The sequence below is a fragment of the Bufo gargarizans genome, chromosome 10 (genome assembly GCF_014858855.1).
Source record: "Bufo gargarizans isolate SCDJY-AF-19 chromosome 10, ASM1485885v1, whole genome shotgun sequence".
Lineage (NCBI taxonomy): Eukaryota > Metazoa > Chordata > Amphibia > Anura > Bufonidae > Bufo > Bufo gargarizans.
In genome coordinates, this window is record NC_058089.1 from 2093376 (window position 1) to 2118367 (window position 24992).

The window sequence follows — 24992 nt, forward strand, 5'->3', positions numbered from 1 at the left end:
TCTAGGAGCAACGGGGGCGTTACCATTACACCTAGAGGCTCTGCAACTGCTGGGACCCTGCACTTGGCTTGACAGGACCAGGCAGTGTAAAGATCATCACACCCGGACCTGTCAATCATAGTGCAGAGAGAGCAGAGCCCCTAGGTGTAATGGTAACGCCCCCGTTGCTCCTAGAGGCTCATTTGCATATAGTAAAGCCTCATGTTTCTCAGCAATGCGGGCACATATGAACACGGGACCCACACGGATGTCTTCAGCTGCCAGGAGCACATGGAGCAGCCATCTCCGCTTCCTTCACAGGATCAGTGCTGCTCGGTGTCTTTGCGGTTTGCGTGTAAAGGAGGCCTCTAATGGCGCCAACTGAAGGGAACGTCCATTGGTAACGGCTCTTCCCGGATACTTCCCATAAGAAGCCCAGTTTAGACACTGAGTGAACCTTTAATGTCAGGGTGCGGGGAGCTACTGGTTTCCCAGTCAGACTTCCTCAGGTACCTGAGGCACGGCCATGTCATCTCCTCACAAACAGGCGCTCCATCCCCTCAGGCAACTCCCGCTCAATCCCGTACCACGTGACCCGCTGTGAGGGCGGGAAGTAGGGGCGGCTAGAGAGAGGCGGGCCCAGCTGACAGACTTTCCTCTAGCCCCCGCCCTCCTCCGGACTTCCCCGTGACGTCAGGGTACGGCCCCCGGGGCGGTGGGAGGGAGGCGCATGACGTCACCCGAGGCACGCCTCCTCCGCTGGTTCGGTCCTGACGTTCATTTCATTCCTGTCCTCATTCCGAGCATTCCTCGCATCGCTCGCGCCGAGTCCCCGCTCCCGCACCGTGTCCGGCCCTCCCCGGGGTGCCCCCCCGCCAGCAGCTCCGCGGACAATAGGCAGAGTGGGAGAAGTTGCTGCTGCTCAGCTTTGTGGGGTGTCCTCAGCCGCCCGCCCTCCCGCCGGGGTAAGTTCTGTGTGTGAGGGGGGCTGTCAGAGGAGGGGGAGGGGGTTCACGGGGTGGGAGGCCCAGGACCTCAGGCCCGGCCAGGGGCCACTCGGGGGGCGCCGGTCACTTACGGCAGCTTTTGGGGTGTAGGCCAAAGAGTTCACACAACTGGCTTTCTGAGGTGTTTGGACCCCGGGGAAGTTGGGGGGCCTGAGGTGTTTTGGGGTGTAAAGAGTTAAACGGCTTTTGTGAGCATCTCAGATCTGGAGGGTGTCTGTTTCCCGGCTTTTGAGGTTTTGGGGTCCACTTCTAGTTTGGGGGTGCATGGTCATGAGGCCTGTGATGTTGGGGTGCAGTCACTTCTGTGGCCCTTCTTGGGGGGGGCAGAAAGCACGTGATGTTTTGGGGGTGCTCTTAAAGTGGCACGGCGGTTGGGGGGGGCGTTAGAGGGCGCTGATGTCGGGGGTCACTCTCAGTGGGGTGCATGACCTTTGGAAGTAGGCTCCGATCTGACACAAGGGGGGAGACATTTTTCACATATTTTTTTTGAAGAACTTTTTAGCAAGACGCTTGAGCTTCCTGGGAACGGCCCCCCCATCCCGCAGCAGACAGCCCCCCGCTCCTGGAAAGGTCCGCGCTCAGGAGACATGAAAGTCAGATGCTTTCCCCTCCTTCTTCCAGGGCTGCTCCTCTCCCTCCAAGTTCAAGTGACAAAGTGTCAGGAATCAGCGGAATCCCGGAGAAGAGCGGAGAAAGCTCCCAGCGAATCCCACAGGATTCCTCCCTGCAAACTTCCCTTCTGGTAGGAAAACGCACCCCCCCCCCCCCTCTCCCCTGTAATCTTTTGCTCGCTGCTGCCGCCTGCGCTGTAGAGGTGCAGGTCTGAGCGCAGGCTGCCGCTGCCTTGGTGATGTGTGTGATCATCTGTCCTTTTATTTGTGAAGTGCAAACATATTCTGCAGTCATGTACCCACTTAAGCGCCCTCCTTCCGGGGGGGAGGGGGGAACAACAGGAGAAATGTCATTCCTAAGGGGAAAATAAGCCGAATGTGACACCGCGCTCCAAGCCTTAGAGTGCAAGCTCTTCAGAGCAGGTGGTTACTGTAGCCCCCCCCCCCCCAGGTAAACAATAAATAAAGACAAAATAAATCATTAAATATTTTTAAAATTCTATGTCCTTTTGTGTGGATTTCATCTTCACCCAGTGGCGGTATTCCACACTACTGGAATCAGCGTGTGTGTATATGTACACCGTATATACTGTGTGTGTGTGTATATGTACACCGTATATACTGTGTGTGTGTATATGTATACCGTATATACTGTGTGTGTGTATATGTATACCGTATATACTGTGTGTGTGTATATGTACACCGTATATACTGTGTGTGTGTATATGTACACCGTATATACTGTGTGTGTGTATATGTACACCGTATATACTGTGTGTGTATATGTACACCGTATATACTGTGTGTGTGTATATGTACACCGTATATACTGTGTGTGTGTATATGTACACCGTATATACTGTGTGTGTGTATATGTACACCGTATATACTGTGTGTGTGTATATGTACACCGTATATACTGTGTGTGTGTATATGTACACCGTATATACTGTGTGTGTGTATATGTACACCGTATATACTGTGTGTGTGTATATGTACACCGTATATACTGTGTGTGTGTATATGTACACCGTATATACTGTGTGTGTGTATATGTACACCGTATATACTGTGTGTGTGTGTATGTGTACACCGTATATACTGTGTGTGTGTATGTGTACACCGTATATACTGTGTGTGTGTATGTGTACACCGTATATACTGTGTGTGTGTATGTGTACACCGTATATACTGTGTGTGTGTGTATGTGTACACCGTATATACTGTGTGTGTGTATGTGTACACCGTATATACTGTGTGTGTGTATGTGTACACCGTATATACTGTGTGTGTGTATGTGTACACCGTATATACTGTGTGTGTGTATGTGTACACCGTATATACTGTGTGTGTGTATGTGTACACCGTATATACTGTGTGTGTGTATGTGTACACCGTATATACTGTGTGTGTGTATGTGTACACCGTATATACTGTGTGTGTGTATGTGTACACCGTATATACTGTGTGTGTGTATGTGTACACCGTATATACTGTGTGTGTGTATGTGTACACCGTATATACTGTGTGTGTGTATGTGTACACCGTATATACTGTGTGTGTGTATGTGTACACCGTATATACTGTGTGTGTGTATGTGTACACCGTATATACTGTGTGTGTGTATGTGTACACCGTATATACTGTGTGTGTGTATGTGTACACCGTATATACTGTGTGTGTGTATGTGTACACCGTATATACTGTGTGTGTGTATGTGTACACCGTATATACTGTGTGTGTGTATGTGTACACCGTATATACTGTGTGTGTGTATGTGTACACCGTATATACTGTGTGTGTGTATGTGTACACCGTATATACTGTGTGTGTGTATGTGTACACCGTATATACTGTGTGTGTGTGTGTGTACACCGTATATACTGTGTGTGTGTGTGTGTACACCGTATATACTGTGTGTGTGTGTGTGTACACCGTATATACTGTGTGTGTGTGTACACCGTATATACTGTGTGTGTGTGTGTGTACACCGTATATACTGTGTGTGTGTGTGTGTACACCGTATATACTGTGTGTGTGTGTTGTGTACACCGTATATACTGTGTGTGTGTGTGTGTACACCGTATATACTGTGTGTTGTGTGTGTGTACACCGTATATACTGTGTGTGTGTGTGTGTACACCGTATATACTGTGTGTGTGTGTGGTACACCGTATATACTGTGTGTGTGTGTGTGTACACCGTATATACTGTGTGTGTGTGTGTGTACACCGTATATACTGTGTGTGTGTGTGTGTACACCGTATATACTGTGTGTGTGTGTGTGTACACCGTATATACTGTGTGTGTGTGTGTGTACACCGTATATACTGTGTGTGTGTGTGTGTACACCGTATATACTGTGTGTGTGTGTGTGTACACCGTATATACTGTGTGTGTGTGTGTGTACACCGTATATACTGTGTGTGTGTGTATGTACACCGTATATACTGTGTGTGTGTGTGTATGTACACCGTATATACTGTGTGTGTGTGTATATGTACACCGTATATACTGTGTGTGTGTGTGTATGTACACCGTATATACTGTGTGTGTGTGTGTATGTACACCGTATATACTGTGTGTGTGTGTATGTACACCGTATATACTGTGTGTGTGTGTGTATGTACACCGTATATACTGTGTGTGTATGTACACCGTATATACTGTGTGTGTATGTACACCGTATATACTGTGTGTGTATGTACACCGTATATACTGTGTGTGTATACTGTGTGTGTGTGTACACCGTATATACTGTGTGTGTGTGTGTACACCGTATATACTGTGTGTGTGTGTGTACACCGTATATACTGTGTGTGTGTGTGTACACCGTATATACTGTGTGTGTGTGTGTACACCGTATATACTGTGTGTGTGTGTGTACACCGTATATACTGTGTGTGTGTGTGTACACCGTATATACTGTGTGTGTGTGTGTACACCGTATATACTGTGTGTGTGTGTGTACACCGTATATACTGTGTGTGTGTGTGTGTACACCGTATATACTGTGTGTGTGTGTGTACACCGTATATACTGTGTGTGTGTGTGTGTACACCGTATATACTGTGTGTGTGTGTGTGTGTACACCGTATATACTGTGTGTGTGTGTGTGTGTACACCGTATATACTGTGTGTGTGTGTGTGTGTACACCGTATATACTGTGTGTGTGTGTGTGTGTACACCGTATATACTGTGTGTGTGTGTGTGTGTACACCGTATATACTGTGTGTGTGTGTGTGTGTGTGTGGTGTGTTGTGTACACCGTATATACTGTGTGTGTGTGTGTATGTACACCGTATATACTGTGTGTGTGTGTGTATGTACACCGTATATACTGTGTGTGTGTGTGTATGTACACCGTATATACTGTGTGTGTGTGTATATGTACACCGTATATACTGTGTGTGTGTGTACACTGTATATACTCCGTCAGTGCCCTGTATCATCAGGAGCTACATGATCAAACTTCTTGTATTATAAAATTGCTTCTTTATGGTAGGAATCGTCACAAATCTGTATCACATAGAAATGTTTAGGGGGATTCTTCCGTGCGTCTCTTCCAGTCTTGGTACCTGCCGGAAAACCGCAGCGGAATCCAGCGCCAGCCGGGTGTATGAGATTAGACAAATGTCATGTACACTTAGATTTTTCATTGCGTGTGGATTTGGAAATCTGCAACATGTCAATCTCTTTGGGTGGTTTTCACCCTTTTTAATGCAATAGTGAGATCTGCCAAAAATTCACATCAAATCCCAAAGTATCACCTGAAATGCACAAAAGTTCCTGCAGCCTTCCTGCTAGACCAGTGTGTCAGCAGCTTCGGGTACCGGCACACGGCAGTGTAGTTTGTGAAGATTTTCTGCATGGATTTTCGTGTGGTTTTCTTTGCACGTTCGCACCATATCTGCGTGCGTTCCTAGCGGATCTTCTTTGCCCTCCAGCGGGTCCAATCTGCACCGAGAATCCACACAAACCATTGGCTTGTAAATCCACACCGCGGGTCAATCAATGCCCAGAGAATTTCCCCAGCGAGTGCGTGAGATTTTGGGAAATCTCATCTACTTAGCTGGTGCTGTATTAGGCTAGGGCGACACGACGGTAAGTCGTGCGACACATGGGGCACAGCTACACTGCAACCACTTTTACAGTCATAGTCTATGGTGTCGCACTGCGACATGCTGCGACGCGACAGGTTTTTTGCTACTGTTGTGTTGCAGTCGCAGCATGTGGCAGTGCGACATCATAGAAAAGAAAAAGACCAGCACCAGACGAGTGAGTTAAGGGTCTGTGTGACCGATCTAGCGCAGGACACACAAGCGCCAGGCGTTATAGAGCGTTAGGCGTTCTTCTAGGTAACAACTTCTCTATATAGGGGGAAATCGTGTGCAGAAAAACGCCACAAATGCCGCAGCGCTTATTGTGGGGTTGGGGTTAGTAAGGACCCCAGTTCTGGATTATGGGACAGTCTCGTGCTGCACGGGATGTGGATTAAAGGAATTTTTTTGTATAGCTTTTATTTTTTACCTGTTTTAAGTAATGGAGCTGTAATGTTCTAGACTACTGGTGTAGTTGTTACTTAACGTTCCCACGTTCTGCCGCGCTGTTGGGAAAGGGTTAAGTGGCTTTCTTGCAGGTTTTGCGCCTCCCGTGATGTGAGGGGGGGAGTTCAGAATGGCTGTTGCAGGTGGGTGCTGCCGACATTCTCGGGGGGCGCCGCTGAGTGCTGAAACACATGTCCCTGCTTGTTCCATGCGGGGCCCATGTCATTTTAAAATTGAAAAGGAAGGGGCGGCGACTCCGAAACTTGGCTCGCTCCTCTGAGCACTGAGGTTTTTTATAAATGTGACGTCTAAGCCCCAGCACTGCCCACTGCTCTTGTAAGACATTTCCACAAGCGCTTCATTTTTTGGGGGGATTTTTATTATTTTATATATATTTACTATTTGTGGAGTCGGGTCTGCTGAGGGTTTTACTCCTGTAGAAGCGGCCGTGGATGTGTTCAATCTCCTAGATACCAATAATTATGGCTGCGTGGAATGTATTTGGGGACGGAGAGCTTCTATTTCCATGTGTCTGCTGCCTGTTTCCCGCGAGAGACTGGAAGCTATTTTAATGATGAAATAATGCACTGTAAATCCCATAAGCGCAGCGCCTGAGGGGTGGTTAAACCTTCGTACAGAAGCCTTTACCGGGAGTCTCTCCTTCAAGATATCTTGTTTTGTTTGTTTTTCTCCACCTTGTTTGCTTCTTGATGTGTGTTTGGACAGTCTTGTCTCTGTCGACATCCACTGTAGCTTACAGTAGATGATTTCTGTGTATAGCTAATTATAATTTTTTTTTTTTTTTTGCATTTATTTTGAATGGGTTACTATATCTTTTTTTTGCAATTTTCGCCATTACCTTACAGCAATATCTTACTGTTGCACTTAATGATAATTTTTATTTTATTAAATTTATAAATATCTTCAAAAATAGTAGCAATGGCTGAAAGAATGACATTGTTTTACCTCTGGTCTCACCTTTCCGCCTTTATATTCATCAGGTATTTCATTTGATTGTGGTTTATGCTGACACATAGGTATGATCCTGGTGACTGGAATGTGGCAGCGTGGACTTAAGATTGTGGATATTAACCAATAATTCACAAGCCAAATAAAAAATATATATATTATGTAGAAATAAAAAAAATTGTGTGTTTTTTATATTTTATTTATTTGGTTTAAAAAAAAAAAAAAAATTTTTTTAAATTTTTTTTGCTGGCTGCATCTATTGACCAGCTAGTCGGGTTCTAAATGGAGTTTCTGAAAGCAGCGGCTAAGCCGTGTACCTCTCAAGATGAGCAAAACAGAGGGGGCTGCTCAGCGATTAGTAGCTGCTGCTGACATTTTAGGGCATGGCTTTTCCATAGTGTTGTACAGTACCAGCAAAGTGGGTGAGATTGTAAGAATCCTCACCCACACATTGTGAGAGAAAAAATAGTCCGTCTTGTTTACACAGCGGAGTCCGGTCAGATGTGTGTACAGGCACGCTGGGCAGTTTTGCTGCATTTTGACAACAAATCTGCACCAGACTCATTTTTTGACACTGATATGTCCTTGATCTCACCATCGTGCACTGAAAAAAATTCATAAACGGCTGACATGCTGTATATTTCCATGCACATGCCCGACCAGTCGCTTCACCTGGTACAGGGCCCCCCACCTTTCTCATAATTGGTGGTGAGACCCCCACTGATCTAATACGTATCCCTTCTCCTTTGAATAGGCTATAACTTAATATAACCGGCATACCCCTTTTTAACAATGAATAACAAAAAACCTAGGGCTTGTGCACACGACCGTAGCCATTTTTGCAAAACGCGGATCCCGGCCGAGCGCTTGCAGCCATGTTTCTTTTTTCCCTGCAAAAATGTCTTATCCTTTACGCAAAACCGACAAGATTAGGACATTATTTTTTTGCAGGGCCGCGAAACAGACTTATGGATGTGGACAGCACACAGGCGTGCTGTCTGCATCTTTTTGCAGCCCCATTGAGATAAATGGCTCCGCATTCGATCCACAAAAAACGTGGATTGGATGCACACCGAAACAACGGCCATGTGCATGAGCTCTAAGTGTGTAATGACTTCAATGGTGTGCATGGCCGTGCAGTTCAGGCCGCGCCACGTAGCTTTACCCTTAAGCTGCCCCAACACATAAATAACGATCATTTTTACAAATTACGTGTGAACGATGGCGGACTGTCAGCTAAACATGCGATCTGTCAGGTTGGGTTTTACGACCCTTGTCTGCTGAAAATAGAGGTTGTACGGCAGGGCTGCTGGAATAAGGCCAGTGTTTGCATCTTTGTCCAAACCTTCGTTATTCCTATACACTTTGGTGCATAAATATGTAACTTTTCAGATGCGGTCTTAATGTCCATTCACATGTCCGCATCCGTTCTGTAATTTTGCGGAACAGGTGCGGACCCATTCATGGCTGGAATGTGCTGTCTGCCTCTGCGCTTCCATTCTGCAAAAAAAAATAATAGAACATGTCCTATTCTTGTCCGCAATTGCGGACAAGAAAAGGCATTTTCTATGAGAGTGCCTGGCGATGTGCAGTCCGCAAAATGGTGAACGCACATTGCCAGTGTCCATGTTTTTGCGGATCTGCAAAACACATACGGACGTGTGAATGGACCCTAAAAAGAAGCCTGAGAAAGAGGCCCAAGTAGCCACGAAAACTTTCTATTGTGTGATCTTTCCACTGAGGAATCTCTGCCGGTGCTCATGTCAGGGGCTGGCTTAAAGGGGTATATTAATTATAAAGTTAGCGCCTTTCCACAGAATAGGGGATAATAATAATTAGATTGGTGGGGGTCCTACCGCTGGCACCCCTCAGTGATCATACATACCGCTCAGGCGTGTCCGTCCAATTATCTCTCCGGTAGTCACGGAGGCTGCCAAGTACCGCTATTTCTGGAGCGGCAGTTCACATGATCAACATGCCGTTCCGCTAATTTTGGGGTGCCCCATGGAGTATGGGGTGCTCGTGATTTGTGGGGGTCCCAGTGGTAGGACTTTTATTAACCCGGCTAAATACCCCTTTAACGTCAAATGTTTTCCAAAACGATGTTTATTTGCAGTAAGCATTGGGGTGCCTATTATCTTTGGGTTTTCTACGTGTAATATCTCTACTCTTGGTAACAGTCATATCTGTTGCACTACCGTCTCATCCTGGCCCAGGTCTGGTTGAATCGGTTTGCGCTTTGCATATCTGATGGTGAGTGATCTAAAGCTTCTTTATCCCAGATCTTCCGTCCGCCCTTGTTTTCGTTCAGCAGTTTATGGACGTTGATGTCGGTTTAGGAATAATCTTGCATGTTTTCCTCCAGACTGCTAAAAGTCCAGTGGATGGCCCGGGTGCCTGTGTTCGTGCCTTGGCCGTCTTTCAGGCCTTTTCTACTAAATTGGGAAAGCTCTTGTTTATTAATGATTCAGAGTCTAATTGCTGAAATAATGCTGTCATTTCCGTGTTGTCAGTTCCAAGACTCTGTGGCACAAGGCATTGTAATTAATGTGGAGATGTCTCATGTGCAACCGTTTTTTATTTTATTTTTTTACATTCAGTATTTTTCTGTAACTTGTTTTGTAGACAGTCACTGTACACAGACAGTGTTTTTTTGTTAGTTTTTTTTACTTTATTTTATTTTAAAGGCAAGGTAGCATAAATTGATTTGATTTGTGCTGGCACTTGGCTGCAGGAATATAAAAAAAAAAGGCCAGGTGTTTTGAAGCCTCTTCCCCCCCCCCCCCCCCCCCAGGCAGGCGCACTCATTGTGCAGAACTAAACTCTGGCTGGACAGCTTAAATCTATGAACCCTTTCATGACCAGGCACAGTGCAGAGAGCAGCATTAACCGGCTGCGGGCACTGCGCGTTACCCACAATGTAGAGAGCAGCATTAACTGGCTGCGGGCACTGCGCGTTACACGCAATGTAGAGAGCAGCATTAACTGGCTGCGGGCACTGCGCATTACACGCAATGTAGAGAGCAGCATTAACCGGCTGCGGGCACTGTGCGTTACCCGCAATGTAGAGAGCAGTATTAGCTGGCTGTGGGCACTGCGCGTTACCCGCAATGTAGAGAGCAGTATTAGCTGGCTGTGGGCACTGCGCGTTACCCGCAATGTAGAGAGCAGTATTAGCTGGCTGTGGGCACTGTGCGTTCCCAGCAATGTAGAGAGCAGTATTAGCTGGCTGTGGGCACTGCGCGTTACACGCAATGTAGAGAGCAGCATTAACTGGCTGCGGGCACTGCGCATTACACGCAATGTAGAGAGCAGCATTAACCGGCTGCGGGCACTGTGCGTTACCCGCAATGTAGAGAGCAGCATTAGCTGGCTGTGGGCACTGCGCGTTACCCACAATGTAGAGAGCAGCATTAACCGGCTGCGGGCACTGTGCATTTACCCGCAATGTAGAGAGCAGTATTAGCTGGCTGTGGGCACTGCGCGTTACCCGCAATGTAGAGAGCAGTATTAGCTGGCTGTGGGCACTGTGCGTTCCCAGCAATGTAGAGAGCAGTATTAGCTGGCTGTGGGCACTGCGCGTTACCCGCAATGTAGAGAGCAGTATTAGCTGGCTGTGGGCACTGCGCGTTACCCGCAATGTAGAGAGCAGCATTAACTGGCTGTGGGCACTGTGCGTTACCCACAATGTAGAGAGCAGCATTAACTGGCTGTGGGCACTGCGCGTTACCCGCAATGTAGAGAGCAGCATTAACTGGCTGTGGGCACTGTGCATTTACCCGCAATGTAGAGAGCAGTATTAGCTGGCTGTGGGCACTGCGCGTTACCCGCAATGTAGAGAGCAGTATTAGCTGGCTGTGGGCACTGTGCGTTCCCAGCAATGTAGAGAGCAGTATTAGCTGGCTGTGGGCACTGCGCGTTACCCGCAATGTAGAGAGCAGCATTAGCTGGCTGTGGGCACTGTGCATTTACCCGCAATGTAGAGAGCAGTATTAGCTGGCTGCTTGCATTGCGGGTAACGCGCAGTGCAGAGAGCAGCATTAGCTGGCTGTGGGCACTGCGCGTTACCCGCAATGTAGAGAGCAGCATTAGCTGGCTGTGGGCACTGTGCATTTACCCGCAATGTAGAGAGCAGTATTAGCTGGCTGCTTGCACTGCGCGTTACCCGCAATGCAGAGAGCAGCATTAGCTGGCTGTGGGCACTGCGCGTTACCCGCAATGTAGAGAGCAGCATTAGCTGGCTGTGGGCACTGTGCGTTACCCACAATGTAGAGAGCAGCATTAACTGGCTGTGGGCACTGTGCATTTACCCGCAATGTAGAGAGCAGTATTAGCTGGCTGTGGGCACTTGCATGTTACCCGCAATGTAGAGAGCAGCATTAACTGGCTGCGGGCACTGCGCGTTACCCGCAATGTAGAGAGCAGCATTAACTGGCTGCGGGCACTGCGCGTTACCCGCAATGTAGAGAGCAGCATTAACTGGCTGCGGGCACTGCGCGTTACCCGCAATGTAGCCTTAACTGGCTGCGGGCACTGCGCGTTACCCGCAATGTAGCCTTAACTGGCTGCGGGCACTGCGCATTACCCGCAATGTAGCCTTAACTGGCTGCGGGCACTGCGCGTTACCCGCAATGTAGCCTTAACTGGCTGCGGGCACTGCGCGTTACCCGCAATGTAGAGAGCAGCATTAACCGGCTGCGGGCACTGCGCGTTACCCACAATTGACTGGCTGCTTGTTCATGATAACGGGGTATTTCCCTCTATTTTCAGTCTATTGAGTATACAGTGCAAATACTATATAGTTGTATTATATGTGCATATATTGCGCACACAGTGGCATGTCTGCCATTGACTGTGATGGAAAAAAAATACACACATACCCTGTTATACACGGGTCTTGTTCTTTAATACAGTGTTCTGACACGATGGATTTGTGGGAAATTGTTTTGCGGGTGACTTTAAGGATAAGAAATTCTGCAGCAAAAATTCTAAGCAAAGAACCACAATGTATGGAATGGCTTATGGAATCTCACTACAATTAGCAGAAAATGTGCTTGTGGACGTTGGTGCGTGAGCATGACCTGTACGTTGTGGACCCGCCAATATGCAGATATAGTCATTGCGGTGTGCAGGATGAATGGTGTCCGGACACATGTCAGAAGGATACTTTCCTGGCACAGTTACTGAGTCTCTCAGCGTGTCAGAATGTATAGGAGCCTCTGTGACACGGGCTGGATGTTGTCTGATAGTATTGGGGCCTATTGCATCGTTGTGGAGATACTGGTAAAGCAAAGCCGCTTATATAATATGTCGTGCATAACAATTCTGTGATGTAACGCGCAGGGATTTCTCCTCTACATACAGGAGCGCTCCAAAAAACGACGTTCGGCCGACTGTCACAAACCGCGACCTATGGAAGTATGGAGCAGCTAATCCTAGCTCTACCTGTAATATGCCGTCCTATTCTTTTACACCAATTACCTATCCTCTGGCTGGGCCATCAGGTATCTGATTGGTGGGGGTCCGACACCCGGGACCCCTGCTAGTTCAGCTGTTTGAGAAGGCAGCGGTTCTCCTGGGAGCACCAGGGCCTTCTCACGAGCTCAGCGCCGTACATTGTATAGCAGGACGGAAAGCAAACCGCAGCACGGTGCTCGCCAGTATGAGAACGCAACTAAACGGAATGTATTTTGGAGCGTTCTGTTCAGTTCCGTTTTGTCCCCATTCATTTTCAATGACGGATCTCAATACCGGAAAACTAAGACGCTAGTGTGAAAGTCGCCTTAGCCAGAGCTAATCCAGATTTTCTTGTTGGCTTCCACGTAAGCTATTCCCTCTTAGCGCACTGTGTCCGTCCACGTGTGTCCGTTCCGCAGATTATAGAACGTATCCTATTCTTGTCTGTATTGTGGGAAAGAATAGTCATTTCTAGTAATAGGAGTGAGTAAAATGCGGATTGCGCGTGGAAAGTATCCATATTGTTTCAGGCCGGAGTAGGGGTACGGTCGGTGAGGCCTAAAGGGCTGATGCCTCTCCATGGGGCAGATAGCAGGAGTTCCTACCGCCTCTTGTTACCCTTGCGGCTCAGACGTTGCTGCAGTTGTGCAGCGGTCTTTTGAATTTGCTGCTGCCTCCGGGCGGATGTTCCTCGTAGGGCTTTGCAGGCCTGGTGTAACACACTTGTGGTGAACAAGCAGCTCACAATCGCCACCTAAGGAGGGAAGGACATGTCTTCTTCCTATGAGAAGGGTTTGCTCGCTGCCCACACTGTAAGGCCATAGTGCTGCCGTTACCTCTGCCCCACAAGGAGTTAAATCTGCCGACAACTCCATTCTGAAGCGGACATCTGGTTGCTCTTTCTTCACCTGTAAAAGAAAAGAAAATGCAAATACAAGAGGCTCTCCGTCGCCCCAGTGCTCTGCAGAAATGCTGCTGACAGTTTGTCTATCAGGGGCTCCACTTCTCTATTGTTAGGTTAGCAACAGGCATCTGAGGCGGTGTCGCCATATGCTCGCTATACGCCGCTGATAACTTATCGGATAATTATGAGCTTACTGATAGGGCGTATTGTCACCAGCCCTAGAGTTCCGTGGACGTCGCCTCTCCAAGTATGCTCAGAAAGTCCACGGCTTGCGTCCAGTTTACATTGGAATTCCAGCTATTCCTTTACTATTTCATTGTCAAAATCAGGATCACAGGTTGTCGCCTCGGGGATTCCTAGGATCTTATCCTTTCTTTCCTTCATCAGGAAATAAAAGTTTGGGGCCGGTTTATTCCGAGAAATGTTATATAAATTACCTAGATGTTGGCTTGTCTGCTCGCACTTTTATCTGTTCTCGTATGTAGGTAGCGGATATTGTGCGACTATGGGTCCCACCTGGGGGGAGCGGATATTGTGCGACTATGGGTCCCACCTGGGGGGAGCGGATATTGTGCGACTATGGGTCCCACCCGGGGGGAGCGGATATTGTGCGACTACGGGTCCCACCCGGGGGGGAGCGGATATTGTGCGGACTACGGGTCCCACCCGGGGGGGGAGCGGACATTGTGGGACTACGGGTCCCGCCCCGGGGGGAGCGGATATTGTGGGACTACGGGTCCCGCCCCGGGGGAGCGGACATTGTGGGACTACGGGTCCCGCCCGGGGGGAGCGGATATTGTGGGACTACGGGTCCCACCCGGGGGGGGAGCGGATATTGTGGGACTACGGGTCCCACCCGGGGGGGGAGCGGATATTGTGGGAACTACGGGTCCCACCCGGGGGGGGAGCGGATATTTGGGACTACGGGTCCCACCCGGGGGGGGAGCGGATATTGTGGGACTACGGGTCCCACCCGGGGGGGGAGCGGATATTGTGGGACTACGGGTCCCACCCGGGGGGGGAGCGGACATTGTGGGACTACGGGTCCCACCCGGGGGGGGAGCGGATATTGTGGGACTACGGGTCCCACCCGGGGGGGGGAGCGGATATTGTGGGACTACGGGTCCCACCCGGGGGGGGAGCGGATATTGTGGGACTACGGGTCCCACCCGGGGGGGAGCGGATATTGTGGGACTACGGGTCCCACCCGGGGGGGGAGCGGATATTGTGGGACTACGGGTCCCACCCGGGGGGGGAGCGGATATTGTGGGACTACGGGTCCCACCCGGGGGGGGAGCGGATATTGTGGGACTACGGGTCCCACCCGGGGGGGGAGCGGATATTGTGGGACTACGGGTCCCACCCGGGGGGGGGAGCGGATATTGTGGGACTACGGGTCCCACCCGGGGGGGGAGCGGATATTGTGGGACTACGGGTCCCACCCGGGGGGGGAGCGGATATTGTGGGACTACGGGTCCCACCCGGGGGGGGAGCGGATATTGTGGGACTACGGGTCCCACCCGGGGGGGGAGCGGATATTGTGGGACTACGGGTCCCACCCGGGGGGGGGAGCGGATATTGTGGGACTACGGGTCCCACCCGGGGGGGAGCGGATATTGTGGGACTACGGGTCCCACCCGGGGGGGGAGCGGATATTGTGGGACTACGGGTCCCGCCCGGGGGAGCGGACATTGTGGGACTACGGGTCCCGCCCGGGGGAGCGGACATTGTGGGACTACGGGTCCCACCCGGGGGGGGGAGCGGATATTGTGCGACTACGGGTCCCACCCGGGGGGGGAGCGGATATTGTGCGACTACGGGTCCCACCGGGGGGGGAGCGGATATTGTGCGACTCCGGGTAACATGTGAAATCCAGTCTAAGGCTACTTTCACACTTGCGGCAGAGGATTCCGTCGCCGGAACTGCCTGCCAGATCCGGCAAAGCGCATGCAAACTGATGGCATTTGTCAGACAGATCAGGATCTGATCCGAATGACAAACGCATTAAAATGCCAGATCCGTCTCTCCGGTGTCATCCGGAAAAACTGATCCGGCATTTATTTTTTTTCCACATTTTTTGCAGTCTGAGCATGCGCAGACCGCAGTGCTGGATCCACTTTGCCGAAACACTCAGGGCCGTATCCGGCATTCCGGCAAGTGTAATGGAATTTTGGACTGAGAGAAAACCGCACCATGCCGCAGTATTATCTCTGTCCTGAAAAGTCAAAAAGACTGAACTGAAGACGTCCTGATGCATCCGGAAAATATTGCTCTCCATTCAGAATGCATGGGGATGAAACTGATCCGTTCTTTTCCGGTATTGAGCCCCTAGGACGGAACTTGGTGCCGGAAAAGAATAACGCTAGTGTGAAAGTGCCCTGAGGCCCCTCAGACGAGCGCGCCCAATGCGGAAAGGATTGTACTGCATTAGCGTTAATAATTTTATAATGCTGTGTGTCTCTGGCCGACGTAATGTCAGTATAATTCTGTAGAAGCAGCGTCATGCGGAGACACCAGCATTATAAATCCTAATGCTGTGTGATCCTGTGAAATGAGCCGTGTCCGTAATGGGGAAATTGTGCTCCCACACGGAACGTGCTTCCACACTGGACATGTTCGTCTGACAGAAGCCTACAGATTGCTACCCAGCTTTCCAGAGACCCCAATACGTGTAAACTATGCCCAGCTCTGTGACTACTGCCCCCTGTATTTTTACTGTAGCTCTGGCTTTCAGCCCTGCACCAGGAGGCTCAGGATAAACAACCCTTTCCAGAAAAAGTGCAGCAGTGCATTGAATGGTGAATGGAGATTTTTGTGTAGGTTGTAATCGGCGTCAGTAAGCGGTTGTAATCGGCGTCAGTAAGCGGTTGTAATCGGCGTCAGTAAGCAGTGTACTTTGATACCTGTGAATTCACATTTTAGGAGATTTGCACGTGGACACTTTGAGAGGCATGTCTGGCGCAGTCGGGGCAGTCTGCTACCAGGTATTAAGCACGTCTGCATGCTGGGAGTTTTAGTTTCCCAACAGTGGAGTGTCGGCCCTCGTCGTACATTTAGAGCCGGGTTCCTGCAACACTCAGACAAACATGAAAGAAACAGATTCTGTCTCTGCTCGTCGGTTGCACAAGACTTTTACTTCCAGCAGACTTTTCTCGTTGCTTTCAGGGAATTGTTTGCAAACAGTCTTCAGGGTTTTTATGTAAAGGTTTCCGTTTGGTGCAGTGAATGGAGCGAGGTACTAGTGCAGTACTATTGCTGTGCTGCAGATGACTGAGGTGGCACAGAATAGAATTTTTGCATGCAATTTGATAAATAACCTAATGCACCGAGACATACGGCAACTTCAGACGAGCGCGCCAAGTGCAGAAAATACGCTCCTTGTGGGAGCGTGGTTTCCTGTTATGGACGCTGCTCCTTTCACAGGACCGCATGCCCTTATGATTTATATGCTGTGTGTCTCTGGCCGACCTTGCACCTATTGAATTTTACAGGCATAATGCTGTCATTATAATTCAGTAGATGCAAGGTCGGCCAGAGACACACAGCATTATAATGCTGTGCTCCTCTGTGAAAGGCGCAGTGTCTGTAACTGGATAGAGCGCTGCCACACACTCGTCTGAAGGTTGATTATTATTATTTTAATGACCCATGTTTTTATGTTAATGACTCATAGCAATTGAATTAATCAAACATGGTGCAAATTTGTGTTGTCCACCAGGCAGTATGGGGGAATCGTTCAGCAGCTATGTCTTGTCTATGGTTAGCTCATGTTCAGGGCAGGCAGGCATGTCTATCCATGAGATAAAACGTACTCTGGTTTGTTGGAATGAACGCATCCCCCCCCCCAAAAGTAACATGGCGTTACTCTCCAGGCATGCAGAGTGCCAGCCGTATGTGGCCGAGCATCCCGGGTCGTTTGGGCATAATTGTCGGTACGGTAGCTTCGGAAGACGCATAGAGGCCCTTGAGTGGTCGGATTGTAATAGATCTAGGCAGGCGAGTTTTCGGACAGACGTGTATACAAGAGAGCACCATCTGCCTAACGGCTCATGCACAAGACCGTTGTTTTGTGGATCCGCAAAACACAAATTGTGTCCGTGTGCGTTCCGCAATTTGCAGAACAGCGCGGACAGCCATTAATATAACTGCATATTCTTATCCACAAAACGGACAAGAATAGGACATGTGATTATATATATATATTTTTTTTTTAATTGCGGACCATGGAACGGAGCAACGGATGCGGACAGCACACGGAGTCCTGTCTGCATCTTTTGCGGCCCCATTGAAGTGAATGGGTCCGCATCCGAGCCGCAAATACTGCGGTTCTGATGCGGACCAAGACAATGATCGTGTGCATGAGGCCTAAGAAAGAGGCTTAAAATGATGTCTCCTCTCATGGAGGGTTATTTCCTTACCGTCCCCCTTCTTAGCAGTGATAAACCTACTTTTCTTGTGCGCACGTTACACGCTTTACCATTTCTGGGCATCGGCTCCTGCAGTTTCCATAACTGTGACATCTGTTTTACAAGAATTCCGTGTCTCATTCAGGTCTCTCCTCCATCTCCTGGGGGCATTTTTCCTGTTCGGGCTGCTGGAGGTTTTACGGCCTTCATTCAGCTTCTCACAGGACAGAGAATGCAGCTGATTTATAGGAGCGGTCATCCGTCTGCATGGTGGCTCATCCACTGCGGGGGGACACTGACATGGGGTTCGCCCCTCAGTAGCGTGGCTTTTTTCATCTCTCCAAGATGCTTGGGGACTGAGGCAGATGCACAGCGCTCGGAAGTACTGGGAATTGTTAAAACAATGCAAACTACAGAGCTAGATAAATCCCAAAAGCCCTTAAAGGGTTTGTCCAATTTCATGGGGATACTGGGAACACGGGGGAATCTGCCTGCAGTACATGCGATCATTACTTACCTGATAGATCTCACGCAGCTGCTCCGGTTTACTGCAATGGTGATGTCACACCCAACAACACATGACCTCTGCATCCAATCACTGGCCTCAGTAGTACACTGAAGAGACCAGTGATTGGCTGCAGCGGTCTTGTGCTGTTGATGTGGTGTCACTGCTACAGTCAAGTAAGTAAGAGAACTGCATGTCGGCTCTTAGCGGAGCAGGCAGGAGCCGCTCCGCTCATCTAATCCTGGCATGGTACATGGGTACGGGGCACCCATGTGCTATGCCAGGAGTTAGTAATCCTCCACGGGTAGGAGCGGCTATATGTGCTCCTTGCCCGTGCTCCTTTCATAAATTTCACTTCACAGCCTGTTCAGCGGTGTACAGAGAACTGAGTTTTTAGCGCACAGGGAATGGTGCTCTTTAGGAAGGAAAAAGACAAAAAAAATATCAAAATTAATAAAGTATATTGCAAAAAGTTTTTTAGGGAGTTAGGGACCTCTTATTAAAATTTGATGCAAAAGTTTAGTTCCTCTTTAAGGCTGATAGATGGTTGAGGAGGTCGGAGCCGGAGGAGCATTGGACTAGAATATGACTGCACCGTCACGTCACGTTTCTTGGTGTGTGGCATCGATGGGTCGCTTGTTCAGAAAATAACTCTTGGCCTGAGAACCTTACCCAGAAATATATGGGCACACCAAAACCACGCCGTGTACGCCAAGAGAAACACGGAGCTTGACGTCAGGTCAGGTTGACTTGGCCCCTCAGTCAGCCCATGTCTGATATATGCATGTCGCAGTCTACATAGAGAGAACCTTTTAAAGGGGTCCTCTCACTTCAGCAGATGGCATCATGTAAAGTTAATACAAGGAAGTCCTTAATGTGTTGTGATTCTCCATATTGTTTGGCTGGATTCATGTCTCTATCGCATTATATACGGCTCGTATCCAGGAGTTACGACCACCCTGTAATCCGCTGGTGTGGAAGCACGGCCACCAGCCGTCCTGCAGCACTGGCCCCTGGAAATGAATCCAGCCAGCAAAGGGGCCAATATGGAGAATCACAATACATTAGTAAAAGTTGATTCACACGCACCAATAATCGGGAACGACTTTTCCTGCAAACGCTCGTTCCCCGATAATCTGGCCATCTACGTGTGCCGCCCATCACCCGATGAGCGAGCAAAACACTTGTTCATCGGGGGATCCTGTGTTCATTCAGGCACGTCAATCATACTGTAGAGAAGATTGCTGCATGTAAATGTGTACACCCCCCCCCCCAGCAGTCGACTGTCTGGAAGGAATGCTTCTGTGGGGATGAGCAATGGCATTAGTGATCACTGCTCCCCGTACTGTGGAGGACATGGTCTCCTCCACTCAACCAGCAATCGACTGCCGGGAAAGAAAGCTTCCTTCCCGACAATCTGCTGTTCCATCGTCCCCTGTGAACCTGCCTTAAATGCCTTGTATTAACACTGTCTACATGATTAATGCCATTTGCTGAAGTGGGACAACCCCGTTAAGGCTGTGTTTTTGCACCATCTGGTTAGTCGTCACTCTTGCAGTGTTTACAGACTGGCCGAGGTTGCAGATTGCATTTGTGAGTACGGCTTGTTGGTGTAGCCGCACGCTGTATGTGTCTGTTTATTGTGTCACCTGCCAGCACTTTATTCTGCTAATCTAAGATAAACCGTGCAGTTATCTCGCCCAGGGAACAAAGCTGATGTGTTTCAGACTGTGCCGCCTAGCCGTGCCTCATGAATGACTGATACATACCAGCCGAGCAGGGTACGAGGTCATCTACTACTGTACTACAGGGTGACCACGCTCTAATCTGCAGGAGGAGCTGAGCAGATTATATATACAGAGAACCTGTCACCGTGTAATCTGCAGACAGCGTGTTATAGAGCAGGAGGAGCTGAGCAGATTATATATACAGAGAACCTGTCACCGTGTAATCTGCAGGCAGCGTGTTATAGAGCAGGAGGAGCTGAGCAGATTATATATACAGAGAACCTGTCACCGTGTAATCTGCAGGCAGCGTGTTATAGGGCAGGAGGAGCTGAGCAGATTATATATACAGAGAACCTGTCACCATGTAATCTGCAGGCAGCGTGTTATAGAGCAGGAGGAGCTGAGCAGATTATATATACAGAGAACCTGTCACCATGTAATCTGCAGGCAGCGTGTTATAGAGCAGGAGGAGCTGAGCAGATTATATATACAGAGAACCTGTCACCATGTAATCTGCAGGCAGCGTGTTATAGAGCAGGAGGAGCTGAGCAGATTATATATAAAGAGAACCTGTCACCGTGTAATCTGCAGACAGTGTGTTAGAGCAGGAGGAGCTGAGCAGATTATATATAAAGAGAACCTGTCACCATGTAATCTGCAGGCAGCGTGTTATAGAGCAGGAGGAGCTGAGCAGATTATATATACAGAGAACCTGTCACCGTGTAATCTGCAGGCAGCGTGTTATAGAGCAGGAGGAGCTGAGCAGATTATATATACAGAGAACCTGTCACCGTGTAATCTGCAGGCAGCGTGTTATAGAGCAGGAGGAGCTGAGCAGATTATATATACAGAGAACCTGTCACCATGTAATCTGCAGGCAGCGTGTTATAGAGCAGGAGGAGCTGAGCAGATTATATATACAGAGAACCTGTCACCATGTAATCTGCAGGCAGAATGTTATAGAGCAGGAGGAGCTGAGCAGATTATATATACAGAGAACCTGTCACCGTGTAATCTGCAGGCAGCGTGTTATAGAGCAGGAGGAGCTGAGCAGATTATATATACAGAGAACCTGTCACCATGTAATCTGCAGGCAGCGTGTTATAGAGCAGGAGGAGCTGAGCAGATTATATATACAGAGAACCTGTCACCGTGTAATCTGCAGGCAGCGTGTTATAGAGCAGGAGGAGCTGAGCAGATTATATATATAGAGAACCTGTCACCGTGTAATCTGCAGGCAGCGTGTTATAGAGCAGGAGGAGCTGAGCAGATTATATATAAAGAGAACCTGTCACCGTGTAATCTGCAGGCAGCGTGTTATAGAGCAGGAGGAGCTGAGCAGATTATATATAAAGAGAACCTGTCACCCTGTAATCTGCAGGCAGCGTGTTATAGAGCAGGAGGAGCTGAGCAGATTATATATACAGAGAACCTGTCACCGTGTAATCTGCAGGCAGCGTGTTATAGAGCAGGAGGAGCTGAGCAGATTATATATACAGAGAACCTGTCACCATGTAATCTGCAGGCAGCTGTGTTATAGAGCAGGAGGAGCTGAGCAGATTATATATACAGAGAACCTGTCACCGTGTAATCTGCAGGCAGCGTGTTATAGAGCAGGAGGAGCTGAGCAGATTATATATACAGAGAACCTGTCACCGTGTAATCTGCAGGCAGCGTGTTATAGAGCAGGAGGAGCTGAGCAGATTATATATACAGAGAACCTGTCACCGTGTAATCTGCAGGGCAGCGTGTTATAGAGCAGGAGGAGCTGAGCAGATTATATATAAAGAGAACCTGTCACCATGTAATCTGCAGGCAGCGTGTTATAGAGCAGGAGGAGCTGAGCAGATTATATATACAGAGAACCTGTCACCGTGTAATCTGCAGGCAGCGTGTTATAGAGCAGGAGGAGCTGAGCAGATTATATATAGAGAGAACCTGTCACCATGTAATCTGCAGGCAGCGTGTTATAGAGCAGGAGGAGCTGAGCAGATTATATATACAGAGAACCTGTCACTGTGTAATCTGCAGGCAGCGTGTTATAGAGCAGGAGGAGCTGAGCAGATTATATATACAGAGAACCTGTCACCGTGTAATCTGCAGGCAGCGTGTTATAGAGCAGGAGGAGCTGAGCAGATTATATATACAGAGAACCTGTCACCGTGTAATCTGCAGGCAGCGTGTTATAGAGCAGGAGGAGCTGAGCAGATTATATATACAGAGAACCTGTCACCGTGTAATCTGCAGGCAGCGTGTTATAGAGCAGGAGGAGCTGAGCAGATTATATATACAGAGAACCTGTCACCGTGTAATCTGCAGGCAGCGTGTTATAGAGCAGGAGGAGCTGAGCAGATTATATATACAGAGAACCTGTCACCGTGTAATCTGCAGGCAGCGTGTTATAGAGCAGGAGGAGCTGAGCAGATTATATATACAGAGAACCTGTCACCGTGTAATCTGCAGGCAGCGTGTTATAGAGCAGGAGGAGCTGAGCAGATTATATATACAGAGAACCTGTCACCGTGTAATCTGCAGGCAGCGTGTTATTGACCATGTAAATATATTTATTCACTTAGCCTGCATAAGAGCATTCATTTACAAATCTTTCAAATTCACGTTACAGAGCTGGAGGAGCTGAGCAGATAGATATATAGTTTTGTGGGAAAACATTCAGTAACACGTGTCATTTATACATTAATATGTCTGCTTTTTCTGAGCTCAGTTGTACACGGGGACGGTCTTATCAGTGATTTATAGCATTGTCTGTGTAAGACCTCATGCATATGGCCGTGTATTCAGTTTGTGCCTATTCTTTGTTTTTCGCGGATTGAACGTGGAGGGCTACAATAAATGCGGACAACACTTGAATGTCCACCGTATCAGTTTGTCCGCGTGACCGCCCGTCCCACAATAATCACAATGTCCTATTATCTGATTTGTGGCCAAGAATAAACGTGGTTACAGTAGTGTGAGATGCACATGTCATGTGTCCATGTTTTGTAGGTCCTTGGTTTGCAGACCGTACAATGCATATGGTGTTGTGCCTGAGGTCTAAGGCTGCATTCACACGGCCATGGCTGGTCTCTTTAATGTGGTCTGTGTGACGCACACATTACCCGGACTGACCACGGCTCGCGTGAGCCCAGTTCACTGAATGATAGTGATCTATGGTGCTGTGACTTCCAGCCCATCCGTGGGCTATTATCCCGTACTTACATCCTCGATCACCATGATGTGAGCCGCAGTCAGTCCGGGAAATGTGAACGCCACACAGACTGCAGGCGGCTATGTGAACGCAGCCTCGGTGTGTATACAGCAGTCAGTACGTTTCGTGGTGTCGCGTTATGTCTGGTCTATTTTCCTCTGGGCATCAATGAGATTTATGGGCAAAACAAATTGTCTGAATGCGATTTGTGTGACTGTCGACTGCGTATCCTGACATCTGCCATAAGTTGTAGATGGCCATCTAGCAGCCCACGCTGTATTTAGTGCACGTCCCCTTAAACCCCTTACATGTACGTCGCTGGGCGGGTTTTTAAAGATGGCGCCTGAGCAGAGTGGGCGCCATAGCCGCGGGTGGCCGCCTGCTTCTTCTACACCCGCGGCTCATGTCCGCAACTGGCAGTTATTCCGATCGCGGACACTTAACCCCTCAGATGCCGTGGTCAATCCTGACAACGGCATCTGAGCACGTGAAACACCGGTGATCGGAGGAGCCGGAGTGTTTGCAGCAGCCCCTGCTGCATAGTATTCCCTGTAATAGGGCTCCATAGGAAAGTAGTGAAATCATCATAGATTCCAATGCAAGTGCACTGGAGTCTGATGGTGGCGATCTAGTGATTGCATGTTAGAGTGCCCTATGGGCACTCTAAAGTGTGAAAACATATTCCAATCGCCCTCCCCTTTCCCAAAATAATAATAAAAGAACAAAAAAAATTGAAAACGTGCACATCATGGGTGTCGTGATGTGCGAAAACGCCCAAAGTATAAAAATATATTCGCAAAACAGCAGGAAAAAAAGCATCCAAATCGATGTTTTTGGTCGCTTCATTTTCTGCAAAAAGAAATTGAATAAAATGTGATCAAAAAGTCTGACGCACCCCAGAATGGTATGGATGAAAGGTTCAGATTGCCCTGGAAGAAATGAGCCCCCACACAGCTCCGAACACATAATTACAGTAAAGTTATAGGGGGTCAAAGTATGGTGACAAAAAATAAGATTTTTAGTTTATTTATTTTTTATCACTGTCAAAAACTGTACAGAGGTATCGCCGGATTCATACTGACCTGTAGAATAACAGTAACCGGTCAGTTTGATAGTACATCGAACGCCACAAAAACAAAAAAAATGCAACTTTTATTTATTTTTAATCTTTTAGCAATTTCACCCCATTTTTAACAATCCCTCGTATGGCTATGTGAACAGACAAATAACAAAAAGTTATGGCTCTGTAAAGGCAGGGAGCGCAAAATGAAAACGCAAAAACAAAACAAAAACCTCCATGCCTGAAAGGGTTAATCTCGGTGACTGCCGGCCCAGCACTTGGTAGTATTGATTTCCAGATGCACATGATGGCGGAGGCCTTGTCGTGTGCTCGGCCGGCCGGCTGCCCGTGGCCTGTATGCGGAGTAGTAGAAGGTTAGTGGGAAAGGACTGAAGCCGCTGACGTCACCGCGTGGAGCCCGGGAAGCCGTCTGCCAGGCGCACTTTGACCCGCGTCTTTTCTGTATTTTAACGCCTTCTTTCGTCACGTGGTGGATACAGTTTACTATTGCATTGTGTTACTTTGTATCTTTTAACAGGAAATCTTATAAATAGTGTTTACCCCTGTGCCAAGTTCTGCAGCGTTCTGTTATACTTTCAGTTTCTGTTAACAAC

The 24992-nt window shown here is 48.5% G+C and overlaps 1 protein-coding gene across 6 annotated transcripts in view; it reads left to right on the forward strand.

The window, feature by feature from the left end:
• Window positions 1-580: 580 nt before the first annotated feature.
• TEAD1 (TEA domain transcription factor 1) overlaps window positions 581-24992 on the forward strand; it is a 142205-nt gene continuing 117793 nt past the window's right edge. For all 6 annotated transcript variants that reach the window (XM_044270675.1, XM_044270676.1, XM_044270679.1 and 3 more), the window contains exons 1-2: window positions 581-944; window positions 1608-1728. In XM_044270675.1, coding sequence (XP_044126610.1) covers window positions 710-944; window positions 1608-1728 — 356 coding nt within the window. In that variant the 5' untranslated portion in view covers window positions 581-709. The remainder of the gene's footprint in view (window positions 945-1607; window positions 1729-24992) is intronic.